This window comes from Nothoprocta perdicaria, unplaced genomic scaffold (assembly GCF_003342845.1).
Source record: "Nothoprocta perdicaria isolate Ctin4 unplaced genomic scaffold, notPer1 scaffold_117, whole genome shotgun sequence".
Classification (NCBI taxonomy): Eukaryota; Metazoa; Chordata; class Aves; order Tinamiformes; family Tinamidae; genus Nothoprocta; species Nothoprocta perdicaria.
The window spans coordinates 847680-875116 of record NW_020454283.1 but is presented as its reverse complement, the minus strand read 5'-3'; the positions used below and the strand labels follow the sequence as shown (position 1 = coordinate 875116).

Genomic DNA, 27437 nt, shown 5'->3' with positions numbered 1-27437 from the left:
GGCGGCGCCGCCGCCCCGGCGATGCCCTTGTGAGGCGCCCGGGGGGCAGCGGCGGCGGGGCGCGCTCCCGCGGGGCTCCCTCCCCCGGTCACCATTAAGAGGACGGCGATGGAGGAGCTGAGCGCGGACGAGGTGAGCGCCCCTGAGGCCGCGGCCTCCCTGCCCCCGGCCCGCCCGCGCTGTGCGCCCCGGGCCGAGCTTTCCCCGGAGCCCCCGGCTCGCCCCTCGGCCTCCCCGTGCACCTCCGCGGTCTCGGTGGTGGCCGAGCGAGCCCCGTCCCCTGGCCGGTGTGCTGCCCTGCACCCCGGGGCTGCGCTGAGCTGCGAGCGGAGCCCTGCGCTCAGCCTCCCTTCACAGAGGGTTGGGAAGGGGCTTTCCTGCTGTCATGGCCTTGCTTGGATCTGCCTTATTATAATCGTTCTTTTGYTTCAGAACCATAAGTGACTTGTAATCACCTGGGTAGCGCAGGCTGCTCCTTCCCTTGGAAGGGTGTTTTTTGTGCTCTTCTTAGGCTGAGCCTGTGTGCTTTGCATCTCTGTGGGGAGCAGGTGTCTTGCGCCCACCAAGGTCCCCACCAGGATCCTGGGAGTTTCCCGTTGTCCCGGTGTAACATCCAACTTTGGTGCAACTTGAGATGCCCCTCTGTCTGCTTTGAGCACGTTTTCACAGAAAACTGTATTTTATGGAATGTGCGACTATCAGAGCAGCTGAAGCACATGCTCAGGGATGGCTGAAAGCAGTAACTTCTCTTACCCACCGTATCCTATAGCTGGGGTGTAGAGCAAGGTGGCTGCTCTTGTCACTCAGGTTTGTGTTCCTGAATGTTTTTGATTACCTTGTGTGTCGTGATTTAGCAATCCTGCTCTGCTGCAGCCCGAAATAGGAGGAAAGACTTCAYGGTACTTATTTTACAGGGGTCTTTGTATACTACAGAAGCATTGGGAAAACAGTCAAAACTCCCATGTGTTGGGGACAGTGGGGGGAGTTGCTGGTGTTATAGTTCCAGCTGTGCAAAAGCATCTCTAATCGCAATGTTTTATGAGTGCTGTGTTTATTTTTAATTACTCTTACCATTCCTTTTAGCTGCCTCTGATCATGAGGTGTTTTGTGATCTGCTTCAGAAATATTTGGCCTATGTGAGCTTGTTTGTGTCACTGCTCATGTAAATTCGTGACATCATCAAAAACGCTGCATCATGGAACTGAGGTTGCAGGGAAGGAGCTCTCCAGTAGGGACTCGTTTACCTTTCTTGGCAAAATGTTTGTTGTGACCGACTTGAAATTTTTGCACGTCTTTTGCTACAGTTTAGCTAGGACCAAAGCTGTAGGTAACTTTAGGTTACCTAAAAGTCCTTTAGGCAACCGCTTGAGACAATCGCAGCCTTATATCAGTTTAAGACAGTTAGACTGTCACTTATTTTTATGTTGATGGACCCCTCATTCCAAAAGAAAAAGAGACAATGTTTATTTTAGTGTGCTTCTACTGGTAGTTGGGACAGAGGATCCTAGGTTTAAAGATGAACTGTACAGGAAAAAATAGCGTTCTAAAATATTTTTTTTTTCTGTCTCGAGGAACTTTTATTTGGTAGAGACTGAAAGGAAAATACCAGTCAATTAAAGTGGGAATATTTCTGGGCCTGGTAATACACCCTTTAAAGTCAAAGGCCTTCTGTGATTATGGTTTTTGGGATAGGGACAGACCTGCTCAGTCAAGTGTGTGTCCAAAATATGCACTGTTTTTTGTGGTGGTGCTAAAGAGCTGCTGCAGTAGTTGGAACAGTAGTAGCCTGCGAACAATATGAGACCCCATGAAGTCCTCCCTTTTAAAAACTTTATGTAAAATGTAAAGCAGGAAAAAAAAGCAGAAGAATGAGAAGTGAATCAGAACCAGGTCGGAAAAAGCCCATAAGACTAGTTTTCCTGGTTGTAGCTTTGTTAGTCTGCTGTGTAAATAAAATGATCATCTGGCTGTCTTAAACAGGGGTGCCCCTTTTACACTGGGTATTGTACTGTGTCTAACTTGATGGCTTTTAAGAAGTCCAGTAAGACAGAAATTGTTTTCTTGAAAGTTGCTCTTGCTGGCACAATTCACATGTGTCCAAAGAAAATTGTACTAATAAACAGCATCCCTTTTCCATTCAACCACTGCCTTTTTTTTCATTAATGATTTAAACTGGGTATTACAGAGTTCTGTGTTGTAGGGAGGATGAGCATTGTTTGTTCCAGACCCTTTGTAATTATCACTAAATAACTTGTCATCATTATGTAAGACACGTAACAGCTTGTCATATGTCATTACTGCAACTAACTATTGCTGAAATAAGGGGTTGGTTATTACCGAGGTATCCTCAAGTTTAAAATATTAAAAGACAAGCTGCTTGCTTGTTCTTGCTCGTGTGGGTAGTAATTCAGTCGCAAGCGAAAGCAGGACACTTTGAATTCCTGCAGTTCTTAGTTCCTGCATATCACTTGCTATATCAAGGCAACAAGTCAGGGCCTTGTGCAAATAAGCCCTGTCTCCAGAGTCCCCACATTGTGCCCCGAGCATAAGGCCAATMTTACTGCCCTCACCTCGATGCTGTTTAGTCTCAGACACTAATGAACGAGCTTGACAGAAGATGTGTTGGGTTTTATGGTCTAGCCTCAGACTTCTGTTTCAGCATTACTTTACTCCTTTACTTTTTACACCGTACTCCTTTACTTTGTAGCCTCTTTCTTCCTCTTTTCTGTCTCTTTCTTAGTTAAAACTACTTAGAAACCTTTACATCAAATTTCCTATTTCTCTGATAAGTTGAGGTGAACCTAAAGGAATGTGACTCACAGAATCCAAGAAGCAAATCTAGTCCTCCAACGAGGACTAAATGTACACTATGTTATGAAAACTATTTCTTTCTGAGCAAACAATATTGGAGTTTGTTTAAATTTTTGTTAATTTGTTTGACAATAAAGGCATGTCTAATTTGCCTATCATCCTTCAAATTTTAGAGGGAGATCTTGCAGTGGTTTTAATTGCAGTACCCTTATCTAAAAGCAGCTCGGTAAAAGCTGTGCATCTGTGCAGGCTGATTTGCTGGATCCCCTTTTCAGACACTTTTTCAAGGCAGGTTACAATCTGAATGTTGATTCTTAGCAAGATAAATGGTCAACAGACCAAGAAAGTGGCAAATACAAGCCAGAAAGTTCAACTTGATATCCTCCTGATTCAACAGCGATTATTGCATCTGCTTTTGATATAATTTCTGCACCCATGTAGTACTAGTACTTTAAGGGGAGGAATGTTAAGTGGCACAAAAGATCTTGGTTATCTGCTTGAAACTGGAAGATGATGAAGAGGATCTTGATGCAAATCACAGACTGTGAATGATGTGACCTTGTTTTGAGTAATCGGGGTATCAATTGAGAATACATTGATAAATATGTATGTTAACATGTATATGTGTATATAACATATACATATGCATTAACATATGTAATATGTATGTGTGTATCTATATGCATACTCCTATATATGAGTATATATGTCTATATCTTCTCACATAATTCCCTGTCTGAAGTTAAGAAGGACGTGCCCAGCAAGAATAAACATGAATATTTTTGCAAAAATTTCACATCTTACTAAAGATTTTTTTTCTTCTAGCTACTTCTGCCTATTTGGAACGGTCATTTATTTTTGTCTTCTCATTCCTGTCTGCCACTTCTTTATCTGAAAAACATGGCTGTGAATTAGCTGGGTGCTTAGGAAGCGGCTCTTGAAAACCTTAATTCAACCTACAGTTAGATTGCAAATGCAGCTAGGTGGTTTTGTGGATTATCATGAACTCCTCTCAGATATGATGCTTTCTTGTGAAGTTTAATAAATGGGTCCAGAATAGTCTTCTGCAGTCGGAGCTTGAAGGCAGGTGTTCTCTGCCTCGTTGCTGGTAACTGGTGAAAACTGATCTTTAAACCGTGTTTGGGGCAGCATGTCCAGGTGCCGAGAGGATGTTATTAACTCTCTTTGATTACTTTCCTGGCCAGCACCTAGTGCTCCTGTCTAGCAGATAGCTTGAGAGGTTTTAGTGTTGCTTTGGGTCAAATTGGCTGGTAGTCTTTTGAAACAACGTTCTGCCGGATCGTTAGCACAGATGCTTTTATGAATATTATGTGGTGTGAAATTAAGTCAAAGGTCATATTCGGATTGTCCCTTTATCAGATTAATGCAGTTTATTTCCTGAAATGCCAAAATAAGTCAAGAGGATTGTTATGGTTTTGAAGCTGCCGAACAGTAARTGCTAAACTTGGCTTACACAACCGTTTGAGGGACAGCCACGGAGTTCTCCAGTGSAAATGGTCTTCCGAGGGAGTAAATACATACTTCAAATACAAATATCAGCTGCTCTAACGTTATTACACAGAGCACAGAAATGTCCTTGAGGATCAGCTATAGCTAGCAGGTTACTGTGTAAAGCTTCTGTGCGTGGAGCAGATATGCGTGCCATCTAGAAGGACCAGTGTGCCCATGATGCGTGTGTAGGTGCGTGTATGTGCGGACAAACACATGTGTTGGCCGCTGCTGATTTCCCTCCCGCAGATTCGTCGCAGGCGCCTCGCTCGCCTGGCCGGCGGGCCCTCCTCGCAGCCCAGCACGCCGCTCACGTCACCCCAGCGAGAGACCCCACCGGGACCACCCACAGGAGCGCCAGCCCCGGGGCCGTCCCACAGTCTGGGCCTAAACGTGCACAGCATGACCCCAGCTACCTCGCCCATTGGTGCATCGGGTAGGTTGGCACTAGAGTGGCAAAAGTTATTTGTGTGTGTGCACATACATGCTGTAGGTCATGATGCAACTCCCTTTGTCTAGGCAAAGAATACTATTGCTTGTGTTAATTCTCTTGTTACTGAAAATAATGTGTGAGAGAAATAGTTTAAAATGGTGCACGGGGGTACTTTAGTTCTCATTTTGCAACTCCTGAGTGGTTAGATATGATTCTTTCCTAGGTTTCTGTAAATGAAGTATGCTAGATCAAAGTACAGGTTACCAAAGTTTACCTGAAGTCTATAGGACTTTTAGATTAGCTGTCTGTAGTAGTTTTAGATTAGCTTTCTTTTCAGAGTATCCTATCCAGGAGGTAGGAAAAAATATTCAGTCTTGCAACACAGGCTTTTATTGATTTGTTTCTAAGTACGTTTTAGCAATCTGTCCCAAGTTCATTTTTGATCTTTAATTGCTAGGGCATGGTACAATTAAAAATAATGCGAACTATGACTGTGCATTGTCCACATACAAATGCAGAACTTTCTTTTTTGTGCAACTCTGCAGTGTTTTGGGAAAAATAAAAGAATTCCTAAATCCAGTTTTAATGAATACAAGGAGGAGACTTAAGAGTTGTAGCTGCTCTAGAAGATAAGGATAATGTCTGATCTACTAAAATTATACAAATGCAGAAAACATGGAAAGTTGAGAGGGTTGCTCTTCTGAGAAGTGAAGAAATGTTAATATTTTCATATATCATACTACTGTTGACCTTAAAATTGTTTTTAARCTTGAATATCTTGAAAATCAAAACAGGCAGGCTTTTTTTCTCCAGTATTGTGATCTTTATCTGCAGTCCTCAATAACATTGCAGGCATTACTTTGGTAGATTAACTGAACTTCACAAAGCCAAGCTTGCAGTGGATATGTTAAGATTGTTTAAAACAAAGTTTTCGGTATGATTTCTGTTGATGTTGATAATAGTTTTCTGATAAGTTCTGATAATATATGCTTGATAAGCACATATTGTTATACTTCTGATCTAATTATTTACTTCCTGAAATTTTCTTTCCCTTTAGTAAATACATGAATTTACAAGCTACCAGAAGAATAGATATCTCTTGATTTTATTATTTACAGTGCTGTTCTGAAATATCTCGAGTTGGCCATTTCCTGTTTACCTTATTGCTCAGTGGCCAGGACAAAGAAAAATTATCAAAAGCCTTTACTGGGAAAAGTTTATTAGCTGGAATATAACACAGCATATCCTCCTCGTGATAGTTGGGTTGCTCTCGTGATAGAGAGCAACCCAAAAGCAAAAGTGACTTTTTAGACCAGCGCAGCGTTTGCTTGCAGTGTTTGCTCAGCCTGTGGTTGCATGGCAATTTTAATTCGCCTTAAGACTGGCTCTGGCTGAAAGAGGTGATTCTTGCTGCCTCCTTCTGCTGCAAGTAGCAGCTGTGTGGTGAGGTAGATCATGGACTTATTCCAGGTGAAAACTAATCCAGAAAAAGAAATGTTTAGCTTCTGAAATGTGAGGTACTGATCCATTTGACTATGCAACAGTATAAACCCTAATGCAAATATATGAGGAATGGACATATATACCTAAAGGTAGAAATATTCACGTATTACATCTGAGTTGTTATTTTTTAAAATACAGTGAAGCCCKTACAGACTTCTCTCTTACAAATTCATCCATCCACACTAGCTAACGCCTAATTAAACAGACTAGATTGTTTGATGGCCAGAAACAGAAGGTACCTAGTCACAGTGTAGTGTTTACTTCCTGCAGTGCCAGTCATTGCAGCAGTTTAATAATGCATGTTTTTTTCACAGCAGAATAAAGGATATGATTAAATGAGAGAATAGATCAAGAAAAAGTGTTCACAAATGATTACCTGCTGCATTTATTTAGCATTGGTGAAGCCTTGGCTCACGCTTTGCAGTTTGCAGGAGCTCCTTTGCAGAGGTAGGCTAAAATGACTGCAGAGGATTTTAATTGGTTTGGACATGCAGAGAACATCTTCAGCGGAATAATGTCCTTGTAAGCATCCCTTTTTGTAGGAAGTTGTATGTCATAGTGAGATCAAACTTATGCATCTATTTTGTGAAAAATGTGATAATTCTTTTGTGTGCATCACAAAAATATATTGGGAGAGCTGCCCAGAGAGGTTGGGAAGTCTCCTGCTGTGGAGATGATCAAGACCCACCTGGATGCAATTCTGTGCAGTGTGAGCAGGAGGATTGAACTAGGGTGATCTGCAGAGATCCATTCCAACCTCAACCATTCTGTGATTTGGTGGAATGAATTTTGTTTCAAGACTTAGTTTTAGTGCATCCTTCTCCAAGCATTCCTAACAGCTGTGTCGAAGAACATTATCCCAGTCTGTTCTGTTTTGYTGTCTCTACTGTTAACTTCAGAATGCAAAACTGCCATAAATACAGGACAAGCTGCGCTTTTCAGTAGTGACTCTGAAACACAGCTAGCTGTGGAATTAAAGAATAAGTCATCTAGTTTTACACTTCTTACTTGTAACCTCATACTCTTTGGGGAATGCCTTGTAAACAGCAGGCAGAAGAACCCAGAGAAGTGAATTTACTTTAGAATGAAATCTAAATATCATTATCTTCCCTCCCCCCCCCCATAAAAACTCATTCAAAGAGGTGCTTTGGCATGCAGATATCTGACATTGCAAGCTGCAGCTATAATGTTAATTAATACTGTTTTCTTATTAATCACAGCCAGTGATACTAGGCACAAATTTTAGGAGCAGACTTAAGCGACATCCCCTTACAGGTGTTAGAAGAACTCATTCAGCTTTGATTGATACTGAACTCAAGTCTTTTTCTGGATTATTCGGAATTATACAGAGGGCTTGCCTTCTACCATGCCAGTATCTAATGYTTCTCTGAATAAGTATTCATGCTAAGTGAATCCATCTGTTCGTATCCTAAAGCTTTTCAGCTACGCTGCAAAGCCGTATTTTATATTGCTGCTGTGTGGGTATAGTACTGTGTGCTGTTAGGGCTTCCTAGATGTTTTTGCTGTTTTTGTGCAGTACCTCATGCCTTCCTTAGTACCTTGTTGAAGGATTTGTCTGATGGGGGACACAATGTGAAAACTCTTGTTGAGCCCTATAGCCTCACCTGGGTTAATTCACACACTGAGGGGGCTGCACGATGTCTTAGGGTAGCAGCAATTTGCTACCAAGCTTAGCTATTTTACCTGCCTCTATGAGGAAGAGAAACTGCTTCTCATGGCTTTTGTATGTGGCTTTGGGGTGCCACGCGAGCAGCCTGGAGAGCCACTAGCAGCCTCTCAGATGGGAGATATAGGAGAGGGGAATGACATTTTGTCAATTCAATCATAAAGTAAAAAATGGATTTCTATATTTTAATTGATSTGTATTTCAAAATCTTGCTGTGAATTGACTTGCTCTTCCGGTGATCACCTTGATTTTTTTCAGTGGGTTTTGCTTTTTAGTATATGATTTTTTTTGTACATTTCTCACCTGSTAAGGTTGGAAAAAGTAGGAAACATTGTGAGTAAAAGGTCATGGTGTCTTTCTCTTCCCCACAGCTTTCTTTTGAATACTGTAACAAATACATACTAGTTTATATAATTTGCTATAGGTAAATAAGTTTTATTAATGCCTGACATTATTCATGTACTTAAATTATATGTAGATTTTTAAACCCAAAGAGTTTTCCAATGCTTTTTATTTTGAGAGTGAGTCTCTGAGCACTGTATGGCTGCAAATTTCGTTTTGTTCCTCTGTGTTAAAATGCAGGTAAGCGCTCCTATAGCACTGCTGCAGCTTGGGAAGGGGAGGTAGAGAATGTGTGTCTGCAATCAACTATGAATATTAGTAACTTTTATTTCCAAATGCATTGAAGCACTGAAAATGCTCAAGAAATGGATTGAAAAGTAGTCTCCAGAATGGCATTTCCTCTCCTTTTTCATCCCAGTAATTGTGTATGCCTTCCAAATGCTGTTGTAATCTTGGTGGTGCCTTTTCTTTAGGAGTAGCCCACCGAAGCCAGAGCAGCGAAGGAGTGAGTTCACTCAGCAGTTCTCCGTCTAACAGCCTTGAAACACAATCTCAGTCTCTCTCTCGGTCTCAGAGCATGGATATTGATAGTGTCTCCTGTGAGAAAAGGTAAAACATGCAGCTTATAGGAGCGGACAAATATTGCACCATGCAATAATAAAAACCACTTGCAGAGAAAAATATTGTTATTTTTCACTTCCAACCGTATTAATACATGTTCAAAGATGGCACACTGTTTAAACCATTGTTGTGCTTTTCTGTCTAATTTGAATGGGAATTCCTATTTTAACATTTAAAACGATGGAATATCATCTTAGATATTAAGGGATGTGTGTGTCTAGTGGGATCGATTCAGCTACTCTATTTAAAAAAGAAGATTGTGGGATGTGATAGCTTTGTGTTTCATATTGCCTACTGAAGAAGTTTAATATTTTATCTCTTGAATTCAAAATAGATGTAGTAWAAGAAGCCTTTAACAGATAGTAGTGATTTTTAATTGCTGTTGTGGATATGGCTGTTCCATTTGCAGTGTTTCTTTCTCTGCTGCTTTTACCTAAGGTGATATTCCTTCACTCGATGTCTTCCAGAGGAGCTTTCTTGGAAGTTTTATGGGCTCTCTTTTTATTTCTGCTTCCAGTATGTCCCAGGTAGACGTGGATTCAGGAATTGAAAATATGGAGGTTGATGAAAATGATCGCAGAGAGAAAAGGAGTCTGTCGGATAAGGTTAGTCCATTCCATGCTGGTGGTTTTCTTCCAGGCTGTATAGAGCRCTGTTGTTACTTTGAGTTCTTGGATGTTATGGGCAAAACTGCTCCATTATGTGTTTTAGCATTAAAGRTACATTTCTGTTATATAAAATGTTCATTTTGATTTATGAAAGCTTCACCTCGGACTCAGTAAGTTTTGCCTTTGCTTATGTTACTGTGTTTTCTTTCACTGACATAGCCTTGTACAGCTGCCAGCTTTGCAGTCTGCAGTTTTCCTGGGTTTTGCCATGTGTTCACTCCAGTCTCAAAAAGGGCTATGTCTTTTGGGGAAACCTTGTCAGAACTGTGGGTGGCTGAGCCCGGTGATGGAATTGAAATGGGAACGAAGGATTTAGGATGATGCGATGTAGATAAGTAATGTGGAATTGTAGCTTGTATTGTTATCTGTATCTCACATATCTGTATCTCCACGTTTTGAATAGGAGCTTTTGAGAGGATGGAATAGCTTTTAAATGTCATCTATAACAACTTCAGGACTAAATTTCCTCATTAAGTTTTTAGGAGGGAGGGGGAAAGAAAACTCATTCAAATATAGCTTTAATACTCATAGCTTTAGAGGCAGGCTTATTGATACCTTCAAATTCTAAAGAAAATATTTTCATTATATGCCTTACAACAAAGTGACCTTTTCTTGTCCAAATCATCAGATTTTTTTGTTTTGTTTTTGGTATGGATTAAGCCTGTAGAAATACTTCTTAAGGGGAGTAATTTATAACCGTACTGAGGATTGCCTTCCAGCTTATTTGTACAGCATCTGGAGATCTACTAACAACCTGCTATATCAAATGTTCCCTGTGCTGAAACACTGTTTCATAGTAAGATAGTGTTCTTGCTCTAACTTACTTATTTTCTTAGAATGTTATTTGGCTATCAATGTTTAGATAGGAGTTGAAAGTCCTTTGAAATAAAAAAGGAGAGCAAGCCCAAAGCTCTGATTCACTTCTAAGACTTTCTTCTGTCAGTTGATTTTTTTTTTTTTTAAGGCCCCTGTGAAATAAAGCAATAAAGAAGTGGGACAGCAGTGTAGTCAAGAGAGGTTTCTCCAGTTTTTGCCATGCTCATTAAATGCCTTTGTTTATTCCTGCACTGTCAGTAATAAGCTCGGTTGGTAAAAGCCTGGCTCGAAGCCTGATAGCAGTAACCCTGCTGCAGAATCCTTTGCAGTCGATTCCTAGCTGCAAACCAGGCAGTCAGGCAACCTGCATTGTGCTACCGTGAAATAAATAGCTTGGAATCAAGGACGATCTTGAATGGGGGGCCCAGTGGAAAGTAAAATAAAGCTGTGCAAAGTTGGCTCAATTCCTCCAACTTTACCATGTCTCCTAGTAAGCAAGTGGAAAGGAGACAGCGTAATCCTCGTTTAAAAGCAAAGATTTTTCTTGGCTGGTTATCTGTTTGGAAATTGTGCTAGTAATAAAACCTTTTCTAGAGAAATAGGTAGGAGAARTACAAGTATATTGTAAGTGATTATRTCAAGTCAGTGTATTGGTGTGCCATAATTCCCAGCTTAATTGTGTGTGAAGAAAGCATTTGAAAAGAATACAGTTCTGGTAGTTGCTGGAAATCTGTGATRAATCTAGTGGCATGGGTGTGGCCACTTTGTGATGTCAGATCTAAAGAAAAGGGGAGTTTTAAATGATATCTTTATTTTTATAACATGCATTYTGTTCTTCCCTGTTCAACCACTTCTAAATAAAGAGCATTTAACATTGTAAGAAGTATAATACAGCAGCACCAATTAAACCTGTATCAAGTATCAGATACACTTTTCATCTAGGAAAGATCTCCAGCCCTCACAGAATAATCTCCAGACTCAATTTTTTTCATTTTTAAAATTCTGTGCAGTTGAATTTTCTGTTTTATGTTCAACGTAGATGAACCTCAGCAATTGTAATGCTGGTTCCAGCTACGGTTAGTGAGGCTCATCAGAAAAAAACTTGGGATACATCTCTCATATCCTTATATTTATTTTCTAATTATCTACTATGGGCTCACATCAGGCRAAGTGTCAAGCTACAGGTGACTTGGGCTGATCTGCAGTGTTGCAGGCTACATGTGATTATTATCTTTGAGGTCAGTAACGTAGTGCTGCTCTTAAATACCTAGTGTTAGCCAAGCAGGAAAGAGCATTGAAACTGGGCAAGTTGAAACAGGTAAGTGACCAGCCACCAATTAACCCAATCAAAATGCTTGAGTCTACTACTTTGTAGTTTTTGGAGTGAAGAATTTTATTTTTGCCCTTATACTTTACAACTCTAGTTATTTTAGGCTGAAACTGGCTTTTATGTAACAAGTAGTTTTGAAGTGCTTTTAGTGCAGCTCTTTTTTTATAATGACAGTTTTATTCTTGCATGCCATGGTTTTGTGAGTAAAAAATAATGAGTTCACATATGCTTTGAAAATGTTTTTAAATGCAAACTCTCCTCATATTGCAGGGAAAATTACTTGAATTTTATTTCTCTGTATCTTGCCGTTTTCCCAGGTGCATCCTCAAAGCTGCCTTAGGATTGCAAGAGCCCTCCCATTTAACCCTTGCTAGCCATTACTTATGGTAGCATTCTTTTTATAGGAAATATTTTTACTTAGTTTTGAGCACAGTGTACATGATTTTATGGAAGAAAAGGGAATGAGGCAAATTCTTGAATCTTTTGTCCTGTCCTGACTTCACCCAAGTGAAAGATGCCATTCCTTGGACAAAGATTTGAAGGGAAGAAAGTCTGGGGATTCTTGTAAGCTCACCCCTTCTTGTGCTTTAATTTTTAAAAGAAAATGTTAGAATACCATATGTGTGCATAAAAATTTAAATCCCAATTTAATTCCCTGTTAAGGAAATCAGCACAAGTATCTTGGTTAAATTTCCCTTTCCTTCTTATACCGTTCTATAATGTATTTTGGGAAGTTGCTTACTCCTGGATTAGTGTACTTCTGCTGAATTTTTCTTAATCTCTCTTTTTTCCTTTTCCCAAATAAACTTTGGCAACTATATTTGTATTTCTTAGCACACAGAACCTGTCATCCAGAGTTAGCTTAAAACTGTTTAAAAAACTGAATCTGCTGTAATTGTGACTTGACTGGTACAATCATAATTAATGCAAATAAAATGCTTTCTGTCCCAACCAAGGAGCCTCTGTCTGGGTCTGAAGTATCTGAGGAACAAGCTCTTCAGCTGGTCTGTAAGATCTTCAGAGTTTCTTGGAAGGACCGAGATAGAGATGTCATCTTCCTGACTTCACTTTCTGCCCAATTTAAGCAGAACCCGAAGGAAGGTAGGAATCAGAGCTGCTAGCATTTGTTAGGGATTGCTTCGGTTGAGTAAAACTGGCGCGTTTCAACACCGAGAGGAAAGCGCATCTGCTATCAGCAGATGTAGCAGGAAATGGAGTACGTGGAAGGGAATGCAGAGAAGTTGATTATAGCTCCTGGTGCAGTTAATTGCTAGAGTCTCATTGATTGATTTGTTGTATTATCAGACCAATGTGCTGATATTGCCATGTTGCTATGTTTTTTTTGTTTGCTTTTGGTCTGCCCTGCACCCCCCAAAACCTTTTACTGACTTTCCATGGTAACTCTTGCATTGTACAACAGATATTTAACTGTTCATTTTATAAACCAAATATTTCTGTGGGTTTTTTTGTACTTTTTGTTTTTGTTTTTTATATATAATAGATTATATATATAATATAGATTATATTATATAGATTATATTACAGTATAGATTATAAAATATAGATAGTTAGCTATAGAAAACAAGATGTATAGATGTATAGAAAACAGCTCGGAGATATGACCAGTTTGTAAATCGCTCATTTATGTGTGGGCATGTGAGAGCAGGAGAAGGAAAGGGAAAATTATTTTCCTTCTTTAGGATATCAGTAGCAGATGAGACAATTTTAAGGATCATTAGTAACAACATGAAGTTGTTTATGATCCTCTGTACTTCCCAGAAGTTACCTTTTGCGCAACCGTAACTTCAGAACTTACCTAGTGTAGACAGAATGATAGTTACCAATAAATTTCAGGTTTTTTTGCTCTTGTTAAAAGTACTGCTTAATTCAAAAAGATAGTTGACAACTGTCTTTTGTAGATGAAATCTCTGATAGTAACTAATTTATAGATGAAGACAGTAATATGAGGATATTAACTCTCTTCTTTTACTCTTGACAGTGTTTTCTGATTTTAAGGACTTGATTGGACAAATTTTGATGGAAGTTCTGATGATGTCCACACAGTCAAAAGATGAAAACCCCTTTGCCAGCCTGACAGCTACATCACAGCCAATTGCTGCAGCTGCCCGGTCCCCTGATAGAAGCCTGATTTTAAACACTGGCTCCAACCCAGGAACCAGCCCGATGTTCTGTAATGTAGGCTCCTTTGGTTCCAGTTCTTTATCCAGGTGACTTCTGATTATACTTACTATTGATTTCACTTGAATATTGATTGATAAAGTAAGAGAGAGGCATAGAAATGTTCCAAGACAATAAATAAAATAGTCATGGAAAAAGCGATAATTTTTTTAAAGTCTATTCCCCCCACTGTCACCATTTTTGACCATATAGGCATGATTAGAGGCGTATTTGATAGATTAGGGGCATTTTTGATAGGTTAAAGCCATGTGGCAGGTTCTTCCAGAGAACCGTCCCTAACTTGTGTCTTAGGGGCCTGCTGGTTAATTTAACATAAAATTATGTAAATAGTGAGATAGTYTTATGCAACATTACTACAAAGTGTTAATGTATATGAGCCGCAGAGCTATTACTGAAGAGTCATCAGAAGGGGAAGGGCTTCTCTTGTTCATTTACTCTTTCATCCTTTTTCTGCATATCCTAAATTGTTGCTTTTTTTTTTTTTCTTTTTCCCCTGTAACTGGTTTAGTCTCTATGGGACTAGTCCAGCTCCTACTCCCAGTTTCACAAGCTATGTACCAATGACTGGTTCATCTCTTACCCCACCAGCCAGCTCAGTTGCCTCCACATCAGTGCCTTCCATTTCTGTCAGCTCTCACCTGGCAGCCACGAGCCCTTCTGCGACGCAGCCCTCCTCCCCGAGGTACCGGCCATACACTGTGGCCCATTCTGGAGGCCTTTCTGCTGCTTCCATCCCGCGTTCCTTGAATATTTCCATCCCGTCTAGTTCGCCAAGTCCTCCAGTCTTGGCTACCAGCCCTCCRGGCTTGCCAGTCATCACATCCAGGCAGAGACCCATGGCAATGGGTCCACCTTTGTTTACTGCTTCACCCAGCCCCTCGCGCAGGCGTTCTTTACTGAACAGGATTCCTTCTAGGTATTTCACAAGAGCAGAAGAGTGTGTTTAACGTGTGCAGTGAGGGTGTGGCGTAATCATGCAGTTTGGAAGCGCTTGTGTTTGTACCGAGCTTACCTTACTTACCCAGAGCTGATTTCTGTGTTTTGGTTTGTGCTTGTGTTCATACACTGACTTGCTAACAAGTCCTGTCTGCCAAAATGTTAAATCTGCCTCTGCTAGCGTTTGAAGTGGAATGTAATTACCTTAAAGGTAGCAATATTTTGTTTTTGCCTCCTCTCTTTGCATCCATTCCAGGTAAAGTATTAGCTTTCTGTTTGGTTGCTGCTGCTGGATAGTATATAAAGGGACCTCCTGCTTTGCAGGTGGTTTTCTGAGTAAGGCTTTAGTTGATGTTGAAAGCTGTTACTTGCTGGTCGGTGATAGAAAGRACGACCTAATGCACAGATTTAAATTACAGATCAGGCTGTTTTAATATGCTAAGCCAAGCACAGCCACTTTTTCTCTCTGTTGGCTGCTACCAATGCCCTGCAGGAGGGAGAGGCTAACAGGAGGTGCTTTGGGAGCACTGCATTACAGTTCAGTAGCTTGAAACTGTAATATTTATTATGCAATTAGATGTAAACATTTCCACCTAAGCCACAAGTTTATCAAGTCTCAAAAATTACTGTGAAATTTTTGGTTTGTGAGTGTGTGGCGTTTTGATATGTGTATAACTTGGAGTGGCATCACAGAGCATGTTAGCATAGTCTCGGGTTTTCTAACATAGTTACCCCTTGTCCGCATGTTTCAATAAGTCGTTTTCTTTGGCAGGTTTGTAAAGAAAAGCTATAGTGTACTTTGGGCTTAAAAATCTCTGATGGCCTTTTCCGTTTTTGTTGTGGTAGTATATACGACAACCCTTTCTCCCTCCTCTTCCTTGCCGTTTCTGATGTGTCTGAGGACAGTAGTGATGAAGAAAATGAAGATGATGATTTTTCTTGTGTCCAGTTTGGGTCCAGGTATTGGAGAAAAAAATGTAACCTGCATGTTTGGGTGCTTAGGAACTAACAGTAGTCTGTTTTTCCAAGTTAATTGGGAAATGAGCAAAGCCAAGGAGATGACTTGGATGGCTTTTCAGATGTTTAATGAATCCTAGTTAGTCAGCTCTTTAAAAAGAGATGACTAAAGTAAAGGGAGTACTCACTAATCATGCTGCTTTTCAGGTGCAATAAGCACTATTTCTGAAGGGAATGTTTCAGTGGAGCTGGCTATATGTTCATTGACTATATGAGTAGAAGRAATGTTATTCACATGCAACTGTAATTTTAAAGTCAATGGTAMATCATGTGCATTTTTTTCTATCAAAAACTATAATATGATGATGGATAGAAAAAGATCCAGTGACAAATACTTCGCTGATGCAAATAGTGTGCTTTTGTTGCAGGTTCATTGATGTTCAATCAGTTTATGGCAGCTGAAGCTCTTTTCTGTAACCTATGAGGAAAAAYATACCTGACAGTTTAGTTTCCCAGGAATTATTATGGTTGCTTTGACACAGTGGATAGTAGAGGCTGGTGTGTTTGGAACAGACAAGAGGGAGAAGAGGGAATAATTTGCAGTAAAAAAAAAAGACCTGGAATCCTATGACAGAAGCCCTTCACTTCTATGGCATTAAGACATGTGAAAACAAAATGAGAGCTGATATTGGTCATCTCAGGAGGCTGGCCAGAGAGCTGTGCAAAATAGCAAAACCTGATGATAATCCTGAGACGGTCTAAGCCTGGTGCCTTTGTTTGAACAGGCAGAGCCAGTTAGGCCAGGGCTTCAAAGGCGGCTCACGCGCTGACCAGCTCGAGGAGAGCGCTTGCTTTAGGCTTTCAATCCCCTTTGAGGTATTTTAGTTGAACTAAAGTGAGTGGAAATTTCACTGCCTGAGTGTCAGGGAATGAGTGTCCTGAAAGATGTGCCTAGTCTGCGCCATCACCAGCATTTCTGTCTGAGATCATACCRGTGGTTATTGGTTTTGCTGGGATGTTACTGCCAAAGTCGGACTGATAACCAGAAAACCTTCCAGTAGCCTCTCCYGCTTTCCATTACACTCTCATGTTTCCAGGTCATCTCTCCTGAAATCACACGTTGAGGGGGCTGTGCACGTGCAATTAGGGGTTATATTTTTYCCACTGTTTTGTTCAAGCCTGATATTCATACTGCTGGCAGCTTAAGCCAAGTGTTGGACTGGGCTGCACAGCCTGCAGGCCYCAGGACTTCTTGGGGTTTTTGCTTCTGGTGTCTTGGCTCGTATGTTATGTCCTGGCATGCTGCAGGCAGCAGTAAGGTTTTAGTTTAAATTATGAGCACGGTAGCTCACAATTCTACAACAACTTAYATTTTCAAAATACCAAGGCACCAAAGGCGTTGAAGGAGGATATATGAGTTTTGTATGGGAATAATTTCAGTTGTGGCTGCAATGAAACCATTTAGAGTGACTAAATTTAGAATTAATACTTAGTAATCTAAATTTATATTCTCAAGGATAATTTTTAAGCTGAAGGTGAGAAGCCAAGAGGTCAGAAAGACACTATAAAGAAGAAAATGTATATATAGCTTTAGTAGAACTTTTTAGCAGAGCTAAATTTGGCACAGCTTAATTTTGGTTCAATAACTTAAAACAAGTTCTGTGCTGAAGCTRGTATATTTCTTGATGCACTTTGCCCACATACACTTAAAAATAATGATCTCTTTTATTGGTTGGACAGCACAACTTGCACAATAGACTTGTACAGATAGATTATTAAATTGTAAATTATTTTACAGTTTTAATTAGTTCCAGCTATGATAGCTTTTAAGATTTTTTTTTTTAAAAAGGATCCATCTAAGGAAACTATTCTTATTTTTCAATTTAAATTTTGATCTTTTTTATTTAAATTCCCTCTGACTGTACACTGATTTCGTTCAGTGAGGGGTAGCTGTGGATCATCCACGTAATTGCTGTTTGTTTGAGGGTTTTGTACTTTTTGCGTAAGGCGAATATCTTCTCTTAATTCCCTTCTGTAAAATGAGGTTTTTCAATTGTAATTAACCCTGCCAAGCTGTTGTGTAGAAAGGAACTCTGTTGGGATAACAAGTCTGGGACTGAGAGGCCTTGGGTCTGTTCCCACTTTTTCTATTTGATTTCTTTCTTGTCTTGGGCATGTTTTTGTCTTTGTGGGTTTAGTTTTTATGTTTACAGTATTGGGGCTTTCTTTTTCTTCATGAAGTAATACTACTTAATGAAATGTAATGTTTTACCRTGCATTGTATTGAGTTGAAGTTAAACAGTCTTTAATATGAAAATACCAAGAGAAGCAGCTGCTTAGATGCAGTCTCCTGTTTCATTTGTTCTCCCATAATCTGGTTATCTCTAACCCTTGTCTATCTGAGGGCTAAGGTCCCTTCTCTGTAGGGGGTGGATTTACCTTCCGTGGGTCAGAGGGCATGAGGACATGAACGGAGTTGGTGACGTTCGTGGCACTTGGGGACGTTACGCTCAGTCCGTGAGGAAGCTGTGGAGAGGTAGCGCCCTTGCCTGGTGGTTTAGCAGAGTCCTTCCCGGGACGTGTATCAGTGTTGGTATCAAGTGCGTTGTTAGTTGGAAGCTCTTCCTACCAAATGTTGCCCTGAAAACCACGCTTTGATTCCCACTGTCTTCATGGATCTTATAGCTGTCTCCCAGGTATTTATTTTAAGCTGCTTCGGTCCTGTTACAGCACAGCTGGATTTTCAGCGTTGGACGAGCAGTTAAGTGGAGAGTTCTCTAGGTCAGAGAATGAGCAGACCTGCTGAGAGGCCCCTGTGTGTGTGTTATGGGATGGATCTTCAGAAAACTAACAAAAAGTCGGGGGCTCGTGAATTATGAGTCTGTGCAGGAGTGAGGAGCTGTACCTTAATGCTCCATTTCTTTTTCCTGTGCATGTCTTCTGAAGTGTGGGAGGCTCTGGCAGCTCAAGTGTTTCCGATACCTGCAGTGACCACTTCACCATTGAAACTTGTAAGGAGACAGAGATGCTGAACTACCTCATTGAGTGTTTTGACAGAGTCGGAATAGAGGAGAGAAAAGCACCAAAGGTAGGTTTGGGAAGAGCAGTCCCATCAGGCCAGACACAGCCCATTCTCTAGCTCTTCCAGTGTGCAGGGGAAAGTTGGTGAAAATGGATAGGTATTTCCTTATGGCTTTATTGTACAAAAAAACTGTAGATTTATAAGCTTCCCTTTTAACATTTCTTAGTTCATCACTTTGGCATCTTGTATATGTTTTACATCTCAAAAATAAGCAGTGTTTTCAGAACTGTCCTTCACAGTGGATCTTTGGCATTTTATCTGAGTTTATTCCACAGCAAAATATAATTCTGTCAGGCCAACTCCCTGCCAGCTTTCTGTATTTTGCTAATAGYTTCTTGCCCTGGGAGGGGGATGTGGGGGGAAACTCTCTCTATAAAATCTGAGGGTGGAAGCGTGCTTAGTTGGCATATTGCATTCGTATTACCTGAATGAAAAGTATATGATTTCCTGTCTGTTCTGTCTCCAAATACTCATAGTTTRTATTAAAATAACTTCATTTTATCAGATGTGTAGCCAGCCAACAGTTAGTCAGCTACTGAGCAACATCCGATCCCAGTGCATTTCCCATGCCGCGTTGGTGCTCCAGGGATCCTTAACACAACCAAGGTAAGCAGAGCTGATGTGAATCGTGATGGACAGCTCTGCTCTGGSATTTTTTCTTTTCCTAAGGGTTAGACAAGAAAACATAACTGTATCCTGCCCAAACAGCTTACCTCACTGGCTGTGRACCTTCCCCTCTGGGTGCAGCTGTGCCAGTGGATGGGTTTATTGTTGGAGGTGTTGGTCCCACTACTACACGGGTGGAAAGCAGTTTAATTGCTCTCTTGCTGTTTTGGGATAAAGTCATCTAGGTTCCCTTGGTCAGTATAGGTGGGGGATCTAAGCTTTTAGCAGTGTAAATTTGTAGACATTCTACACTAAATCACTGATCAGATTTCTGGTGATTTAAAAAAAAGAAAAATGATTGTTTAACCATCAGTTTATTTAGCTGGAACAATAAAAAGGTTTTGAAMCAGTGTATGTGACTTTTTGTGAAATCTGCATAATTCTGTATTTATATCCATGCAAATTATTTTGTAATCTTCAAAGCTGTATAAACATTCCACTGTGCCATGGGATTCATGTTGTCTTTACTTGAACCAGTCCTGGCATTGCAAAAAGTTTTGTATGTGATAAGAAAAAAAGATATTTTTACAAAATTTCAGGAAGCAGTTAAAAGTAATGACTATATTAATTTAGAAAATACCTATTTAAATCCCTTCCTTAATGCTGGAGAGAGAAACTGATCAAAATCAGTGGAACAGACTTGATGTTGTTGCTTCACTAGTTTAATAAAGGGTCTTTTCATTAGAGAGGAGTAGAAGGGGAAGACTGTTTACTGCCCAGAAAGAGTTATTTTCTTCTAGCCTCATTAAGCTAAAGTGTGGTATTGGCAGCAGCATCTGTTTCAGAGTAATCTTTGCACAAGTAACTTGAGAAAATAAGGTTAGTTACTCCTGAAAGGAGTAGGTGTCTACGTGTTGATACTCTGCTTTCTGGAACATCATTGCATATGATTCATTTAACTTTATTCTAYTAAAAAAATCTCTGGTTTTGTATTTCTTTATACAAATAAAGGTCACTGCAGCAGCAGTCTCTGCTGGTACCATATATGCTGTGTAGGAACCTCCCATTTGGCTTCATCCAGGAACTGGTGAGAACAACTTACCAGGATGAAGAGGTGTTCAAACAGGTAAGGCATACCTTTAGGAACAGAACAGGTGAACAAAACCCCTGCTTGCCAAATCCAACRGGTTTCCAAAGCTTTATTCTGCACATTGCAGTTCTAAACCTGTTGCTTCAGGTTGCTGCTTAACAGCACACTGTTAAGCAATGAAGTTAGTGGTTTTGGTCATTTTTAGAAGTACGTAGGGAAACTGTCTGGCTTTAATAATTGGACTAGCACATAATGAAAAGTGTATATATTAATGAGCTATATTCATTTTATGTAAAGTTGAGGTATGATACAGAGTAGCTCAACATGAAATAGTGATCTTACAGAACTGATGTTTTCTTATCCTTGTGTGTGTTGTGTACAAAATAATCTAAAAATGTTTGTGTAAGCAATTTCTTTGTAATCATACTTGAGCATTCGTGTTCTCATCTTGCCATGTTTTCTGTTCCTGTAACTAGAATGATTTACATCTAAGGTGCTAGTAGTATTTTAAAAATCCTAGTCTGTTAAGTTTTACAGAAGATGACTGAGAAATATAGGTGGTGCAATAATTGAAGCTATATTATTTCTGAAGTGCATGGGCAAATTGATTATTACTGTTCTGGACTATCAGACTTTTGAAGATGGGTAGTTTTTACAGCTAAGACCTTATGCYCAGACGTCAAGTTAGTATATTATTTACACTGTGCCTGAGTACAGAGAAGATTAAGGCTAGAGAGCTTTCCTAGAGTGCAACAACAACAAAAAGGCCATTTTATGGATCTATTTTAATAGCTTTAAGTTTAAAAAAAAAAAAAAAAAAAAAGAGAGAAAAAAAAGAGAAGAAAAAGGCTGCAAGCTGATTTTTAGCTTTGATATTCCTAAGCATTCAGGCATTGAAATGTCATCTGAAATGACTGATGCAATTTGACAGGGAGAAAGTCTTTGTTTTTCTTGTGTGTAATCTGCTGTATTTGAAGAATGAAGAGATATTTCAGGCTGTGTAAAGCAAAGATGGCACTTGTTTGATTGCTTTCTTTTCTTGAAGAAAGTAATTTACTCCTGTTTCTACAGATTTTTATCCCCATCTTACAAGGCCTGGCTCTGGCTTCCAAAGAGTGCTCTCTGGATAGTGACAACTTTAAGTACCCCCTTATGGTAAGGACAGTCCATTTCTATAAGTTTTCTTTGATTCCTCATAACTTAAGCAGATTCTTTCCACGATAATGTGCTTCAGCATTTTGGTGCTTCCTTTGTTTAATGGGCTAGTAGTTAAACCATGTGTTGTAAGCATTACGTGGCATGAAATATGTGAAAGACCACAAAATTTGGTAGAATCTGTGAGGCGAATAATGTTGCCAACTTAYGTGCAGCAGACTTCATGTAGAGAGCTATTTCAAAATGCAGTCTCATTTACAACGTCCTAAGCACAATATGCACCTAGAGAATGGAATAGTAGTTATTTGTTCTAGTGCAATTGAAATATGAGAACATACAGCACTAGAGAAGTGGAATACCTGAAAGCCTTCAGTATTTTGAGGTTTTCAGAATAGAAAAATAGAACAGATGCGCTGCATCTGAAAGGGAGTTAGAGATGTGGATAGGATTCTTTGTCTCTGGCTTCTGTGTTCTGCTCTTTTATTCTGATATTTTTCTACACTGATTCAAAAGACAAAGGCCTTGATGCATGTATAGTACAATTACGCCATTTATTATTGTTGTTAGCAGCCGGRTGGCCGCTCAGGAGTCCGGCAAAAACATTGTTATGTTCTCAACAAACAAATAATCTGTGCAACTAACTTAAAATAAATGCTATAGTTACAATCCTTTGAGACATATTAGCCTTCTTGAGACCCAGAGGTAGACACTGAAAGGGGAGCAGACTGTGCTCTAACTCTTCTACATCTGTCTACCACTGTAGAAGATGCGAAGAAAATTCGCAGAAAATGGGAAAGATGGGAAAAGGGTTAGCTCTTTCACCAATTTACCGTGTTAATCTTGATAGCAGACAGGCTATTTGGGAAATGCACACTAAAATAACTTTTCTTGGGATTTCCTTACAGGCGTTATGTGAACTTTGTGAAATCAAGTTTGGGAAAACGCACCCCATGTGCAGTCTGGTAAGTGTATATAGCCTTTGTTTGTTTTTTTGTTTTCTTTTGTTTTTAATCAAAAGAACCATGTAACTTATTTTGATTGACATGTCCTGATTCCTATAAATGGTGTTCAGAACTCTAAAGGGGGTTACTCTAATGTCTCATGCTAAATAATGGCTTAAAGCTAACTGGTAAAGGGAGTCCTTTTCCCTCAGATTTTAGGGGTTAAAGGAAAAAGAGAACAAACATGACCTGCTTAGATTTCTAAAGTATTGAGGAGGTTTTTCCATTTAGTTACCTGCATGACCGAACGTTGAAGATTCAAGGGCCTGATGCAAATACTGAAAGGTAACAGTGCACTCTGTGCTTACACTTAATCACTATAAGGTGTTAATATGCTATTTCTTTTATTGTCTAGGTTGTATCTTTGCCCTTGTGGYTGCCTAAATCTTTAAGCACAGGTGCAGGAAGAGAACTGCAAAGACTTTCCTATCTTGGAGCCTTCTTCAGTCTCTCTGTCTTTGCTGAAGATGATGTAAGTGTCACAGCGGGAGGTGGACAGTAGTGTGGGGTTTTGGGGTTTTTTGTTTGTTTGTTTTTTGAGAATAAAACAGATGTGTGTGTTAATGTTCATTCTGCTTTCAGAACAAAGTTGTTGAAAAGTACTTCTCAGGGCCTGCCATTACTCTTGAAAATACCCGGGTGGTTAGCCAGTCTTTGCAACATTACCTGGAATTAGCAAGGGTAAGTATCCTCATTTTTAACCACTGCAAAAAAAATATTGTGGATTTTTTAAAATCCTGACATAAATTTGAAATATTATATTAAAAACAAACTAGTTTCTGCATCAAAAAAAATCTGTGACGCTATGGCTAAAGGGAATTAGGAAAAACAGTAATGAGAGCTRCAAATCTTTCCTTAGGCTGTAAGCCAACTCTGAAAATATCAGAACACTTAGTCATGGATTATAGCTAAAGAATATTAAAGGATGAGTGAAAAACGCTATTCCTAACGTTTGTATTTCAGTGATCTTTCATAYGTGCATACAGTAGTTACAGGAAAGATATATCACAGTGACAAATAAGACCAAAACAGAACCTATAGAGGTTGTGCAGAATTTATAGAGCATAAAAATACAGAGCAACAGAGAGCAGGAATGCCATGTTGAAGTCTGTATAACCTGACAGTGCGTTTGTCTGAAATTTCAGCAAGAGCTGTTCAAAATTCTGCACAGTATTTTACTGAACGGTGAAACCCGAGAAGCAGCTCTCAGTTACATGGCAGCTGTTGTCAATGCCAACATGAAGAAGGCACAGATGCAGGTAAGCACCAGGAATGCTCTTCCCATGACTTCCATGTGCCTTAGTGCACAAGCAGCATCGGACTGATGAAATAGTGGCTCTTGAATGGAGGACCCAAGAGATTTCAAAGTGTACCACAGCAGCCAAGAAACCCTGTGATTCGTCTTCATCTCTTTCAAAGCATCTCTTTCTTTTTTTTTYKGAAATGATTCCGTTGTTCAGTTGAGGTTATTCCCTCTCTTGGAACTGACGTGCTACTTGGTTAACGAAGATTATGTATTTGAGCTTTTTCCTTTGCCCTCCTTTTCTTTAATATATTTGTGGAGATCTCCTTCTAACTGGATATGCTTAAAATCCATTTTAAACACTTAATAAATATCCATTTCCAAACCATCCCCATTTGGTAAACTGTAAGCTTTGTAGGGTAGAACAAGTAATCCAGATATGAGGCGGCCTAGTTCCAGTGAGGCAATAAGGTTATTATTTTGCAATGCTTGGTTAATGCATTGGACTCATTTTCTGTGATAATGTGTGTGCATGAATCCTGAGCCTGTGAGGTTTGCATCATTGTTGTCTTCAAATCCCTGCTTCAAAAGGAAACATTCGAATTGTCACTGTATGTGGTAGTTTTCAGTAAAATTCCACTGAAGAAGTAGTAGCCAGTTACCCATAAAATACAGCTTGTGAATTGAACCTCAGCAATTATTTGAAACTATCTCATGGTGGTCTACATCTGTGAAAAACTCTTATTGAAAGAGGCCTTTGTCAGCCCTCTTTACTACTTATGTACCTCTCGGTTTTATGTGTTTAAGGTTCTTGAAACACACGCTGTGCAGAGACATTATYGCTGTAAATGACTTTCTGGTTATCAGGAAGATCTCCTTAGAGATCCACATTGTTCTTCACTTCTTCCTTTTCTTGAACTTGCCTGTTTTATTTGTGTTGACTACTGTTAAAGCAGCAGCAAATGCCTTTGCAATTGTCTTCAACAACTTTCTTCCTTACCCCACAGACGGATGATCGTTTGGTATCTACCGATGGCTTCATGCTCAACTTCTTATGGGTACTACAGCAACTAAGTACGAAGATAAAGCTGGAAACAGTAGATCCCACGTACATCTTTCATCCCAGATGTCGTATTGACCTTCCGACAGATGAGACAAGAGTGAAAGCAACAATGGAAGATGTTACAGCCTGGATTGCTGAGCTTTGTGAGTACCATATGCAATATACATTGAGTCCATTGTGTCTGCCTTCTCTTTCTGATAGTGATGATACTGCAGATGCAAGGAAATAACCACATTCTGTCAAATASTTCCCCTTTTAAAGATGTTTTTCTTTGGTAGCTGCTCTTAAAAACTTGTTTAAAGGAACCTGGTTTCAAGGTTTTGCCCCATAGATAATGCAGTCCATTTCTTACTTTTTTCATCTATACTGCTTTTTTATTTCTTCTTCTTTCCCTCGCTCTCTTTATATTTTTTCTTCTCCTATTTTAGACAGGGATCAGTCTTCATTTTCTGAGCCGAAATTCCCAACGGAATGTTTCTTCCTCACCTTGCATGCCCATCATCTCTCCATTCTGCCAAGCTGCCGTCGGTACATACGCAGACTGCGGGCCATCAGGGAGCTCAACAGGTTAGAAAATGTTAATTATCTAGCGTGTTGTCAAAGAACTCCACCCCATCCTGAATATTTTTTCTCTCCCTGTAAGTCTTAGGAATTCAGTAGAAATTGCAGTGACAATTTGGGTAGGATCATTGCAGGATATATATCAAATAGGTATTTGTCAGTTTGCTGATGTTGGCCCTCAGATTTTTCTGATATTGAGGGACTGTGACTTCCATGGAGAATTCATGTAATAGAGGGAGGTGCCAGTGGATGACTTACAATACTAAATCAAATACAYCATCTGCTGTTACTATGATAATATTTTTTTCCTCTAGCTTCTGTCAAGGATTAAGTTCCTTTGGTTAAAATAAACAACCAAAAGCCTCAAAGAAAAAGCCTTCAGCAGTGAACTCTTAATATTGTGGTTGTGTATGTTATTCAGCATGTGGTTTATCACTTTAAAAATTCTAAATATAAGCTTTGATGCTGACATGGAGATACTGCTGTTTTTCATTTCTCTTGGTATGAGTCCAAATAGACTTTTAAAGCTGCTAAACCTTGAAGAATACTCTCTGTTAAAATTAGAATAGATTTTTATATCATCACTATTTTCCATTGTTTATACTTGCAGTCATTGCCTTTTGGTAAATGTCCCTTGGCAGTAATACCGTGAGTACATTGCGGGATTTTTGAACTGCAATTACAGTGATTTCATTTTTAGCTTTTAAAGCACATGGAGGCCAACAACTTGGGAAGCTGCATAGAACAAGCAGGAAGAGTCAGTATAATTTAAAGAAAAAGCATTTTAAAATAAACAGAGCCTAGGTTATTTGTAAATAATCTGCACATTTGCAGCTTATTCCTAGAAGAAGGAATTGCTGCTTTTCCTTATTTAGAATTGTTGAGAAGGAGTCACCGATGGGGCCGTCTACACGCAGCCCAGCAGTGTGGAAGAACTCTTGGCTTTTGCTGCCTTCAGTAGGAGCTCAGTGCTCARCACTTTCCATGAATTGTTCATTTGCTTTCAACACAAGACAACATATTTTTATGTTCGTAATAAGGACATTAAATTGGATGTTTTTTCCTGCTGTAAGCAGAGGTTGATGTGTAAAGGAGTTTGTACTCRGAGAAAGGAGGAAAAGGGACTGTATTCATATACTGAGCTTTTTGTTCCAGTTGACTGCTTTTCCTAAAAAGGATCTGGATATAGGAACAAGCAAAGGTTTTCATGTTAATTGTGTAAGTTCATGTAAAGCTCAGTATTTCCTCTGTATTTAGGAGGTTGATTGCCTTGCAGACTATCAGCTTATATCCTGTTTGTTGTGATAACCAGTTACCGCATATGGTTTTCAGAACTGTTGAAGACCTGAAAAACAATGAAAGTCAGTGGAAGGATTCCCCTCTTGCTACCAGGCATCGAGAGATGCTGAAACGTTGCAAGACACAACTTAAAGTAAGTGATTTGGATCACAACTAAATCAAACTATCAAACTGTCAAATCTTTAATGTAGAGCTCTTGTAAAGATGAGGGCCATAGGGTCCTTTGTTCTGAATCTGCGTCCTACTTAGGCCTTCCTAGGATRACTTGACAAAAATCTCCTGTGCTCTATCATCAAGATGACCTTAGTTGCACATTTTCAGAYTTTTGATACCTCTATTTCTTTCATTATTTTTAAAGCTAATAAAGGCCCTATCCTTGTGACTCTTAATTACACGTGTCTTTTTTCGTGATACTCTTTCTTCAAATAACAGTGTAGTTTAAGAAAGAGCTATTTACCTTTAGAACCATTAAGAAATGGGTCACAAATACGAGGATTAGCTTGGATAGGTAGGTTTGCTCTTCAT

General features: G+C 39.6%; 1 protein-coding gene across 2 annotated transcripts in view; it reads left to right on the top strand.

Moving 5' to 3' along the window:
- Window positions 1–90: 90 nt before the first annotated feature.
- The window catches only part of UBE4B (ubiquitination factor E4B), a 36430-nt gene continuing 9083 nt past the window's right edge, over window positions 91–27437 (top strand). The window contains exons 1-19 of one of the 2 annotated variants that reach the window (XM_026053590.1): window positions 91–132; window positions 4570–4756; window positions 8759–8894; window positions 9424–9511; window positions 12677–12821; window positions 13720–13948; window positions 14428–14835; window positions 15702–15815; window positions 18759–18900; window positions 19400–19500; window positions 20512–20626; window positions 21662–21745; window positions 22651–22707; window positions 23102–23218; window positions 23329–23427; window positions 23892–24005; window positions 24997–25195; window positions 25481–25619; window positions 26946–27045. In XM_026053590.1, coding sequence (XP_025909375.1) covers window positions 109–132; window positions 4570–4756; window positions 8759–8894; window positions 9424–9511; window positions 12677–12821; window positions 13720–13948; window positions 14428–14835; window positions 15702–15815; window positions 18759–18900; window positions 19400–19500; window positions 20512–20626; window positions 21662–21745; window positions 22651–22707; window positions 23102–23218; window positions 23329–23427; window positions 23892–24005; window positions 24997–25195; window positions 25481–25619; window positions 26946–27045 — 2598 coding nt within the window. In that variant the 5' untranslated portion in view covers window positions 91–108. The remainder of the gene's footprint in view (window positions 133–4569; window positions 4757–8758; window positions 8895–9423; window positions 9512–12676; window positions 12822–13719; window positions 13949–14427; window positions 14836–15701; window positions 15816–18758; window positions 18901–19399; window positions 19501–20511; window positions 20627–21661; window positions 21746–22650; window positions 22708–23101; window positions 23219–23328; window positions 23428–23891; window positions 24006–24996; window positions 25196–25480; window positions 25620–26945; window positions 27046–27437) is intronic. The other variant, XM_026053588.1, reaches the window with a different exon arrangement.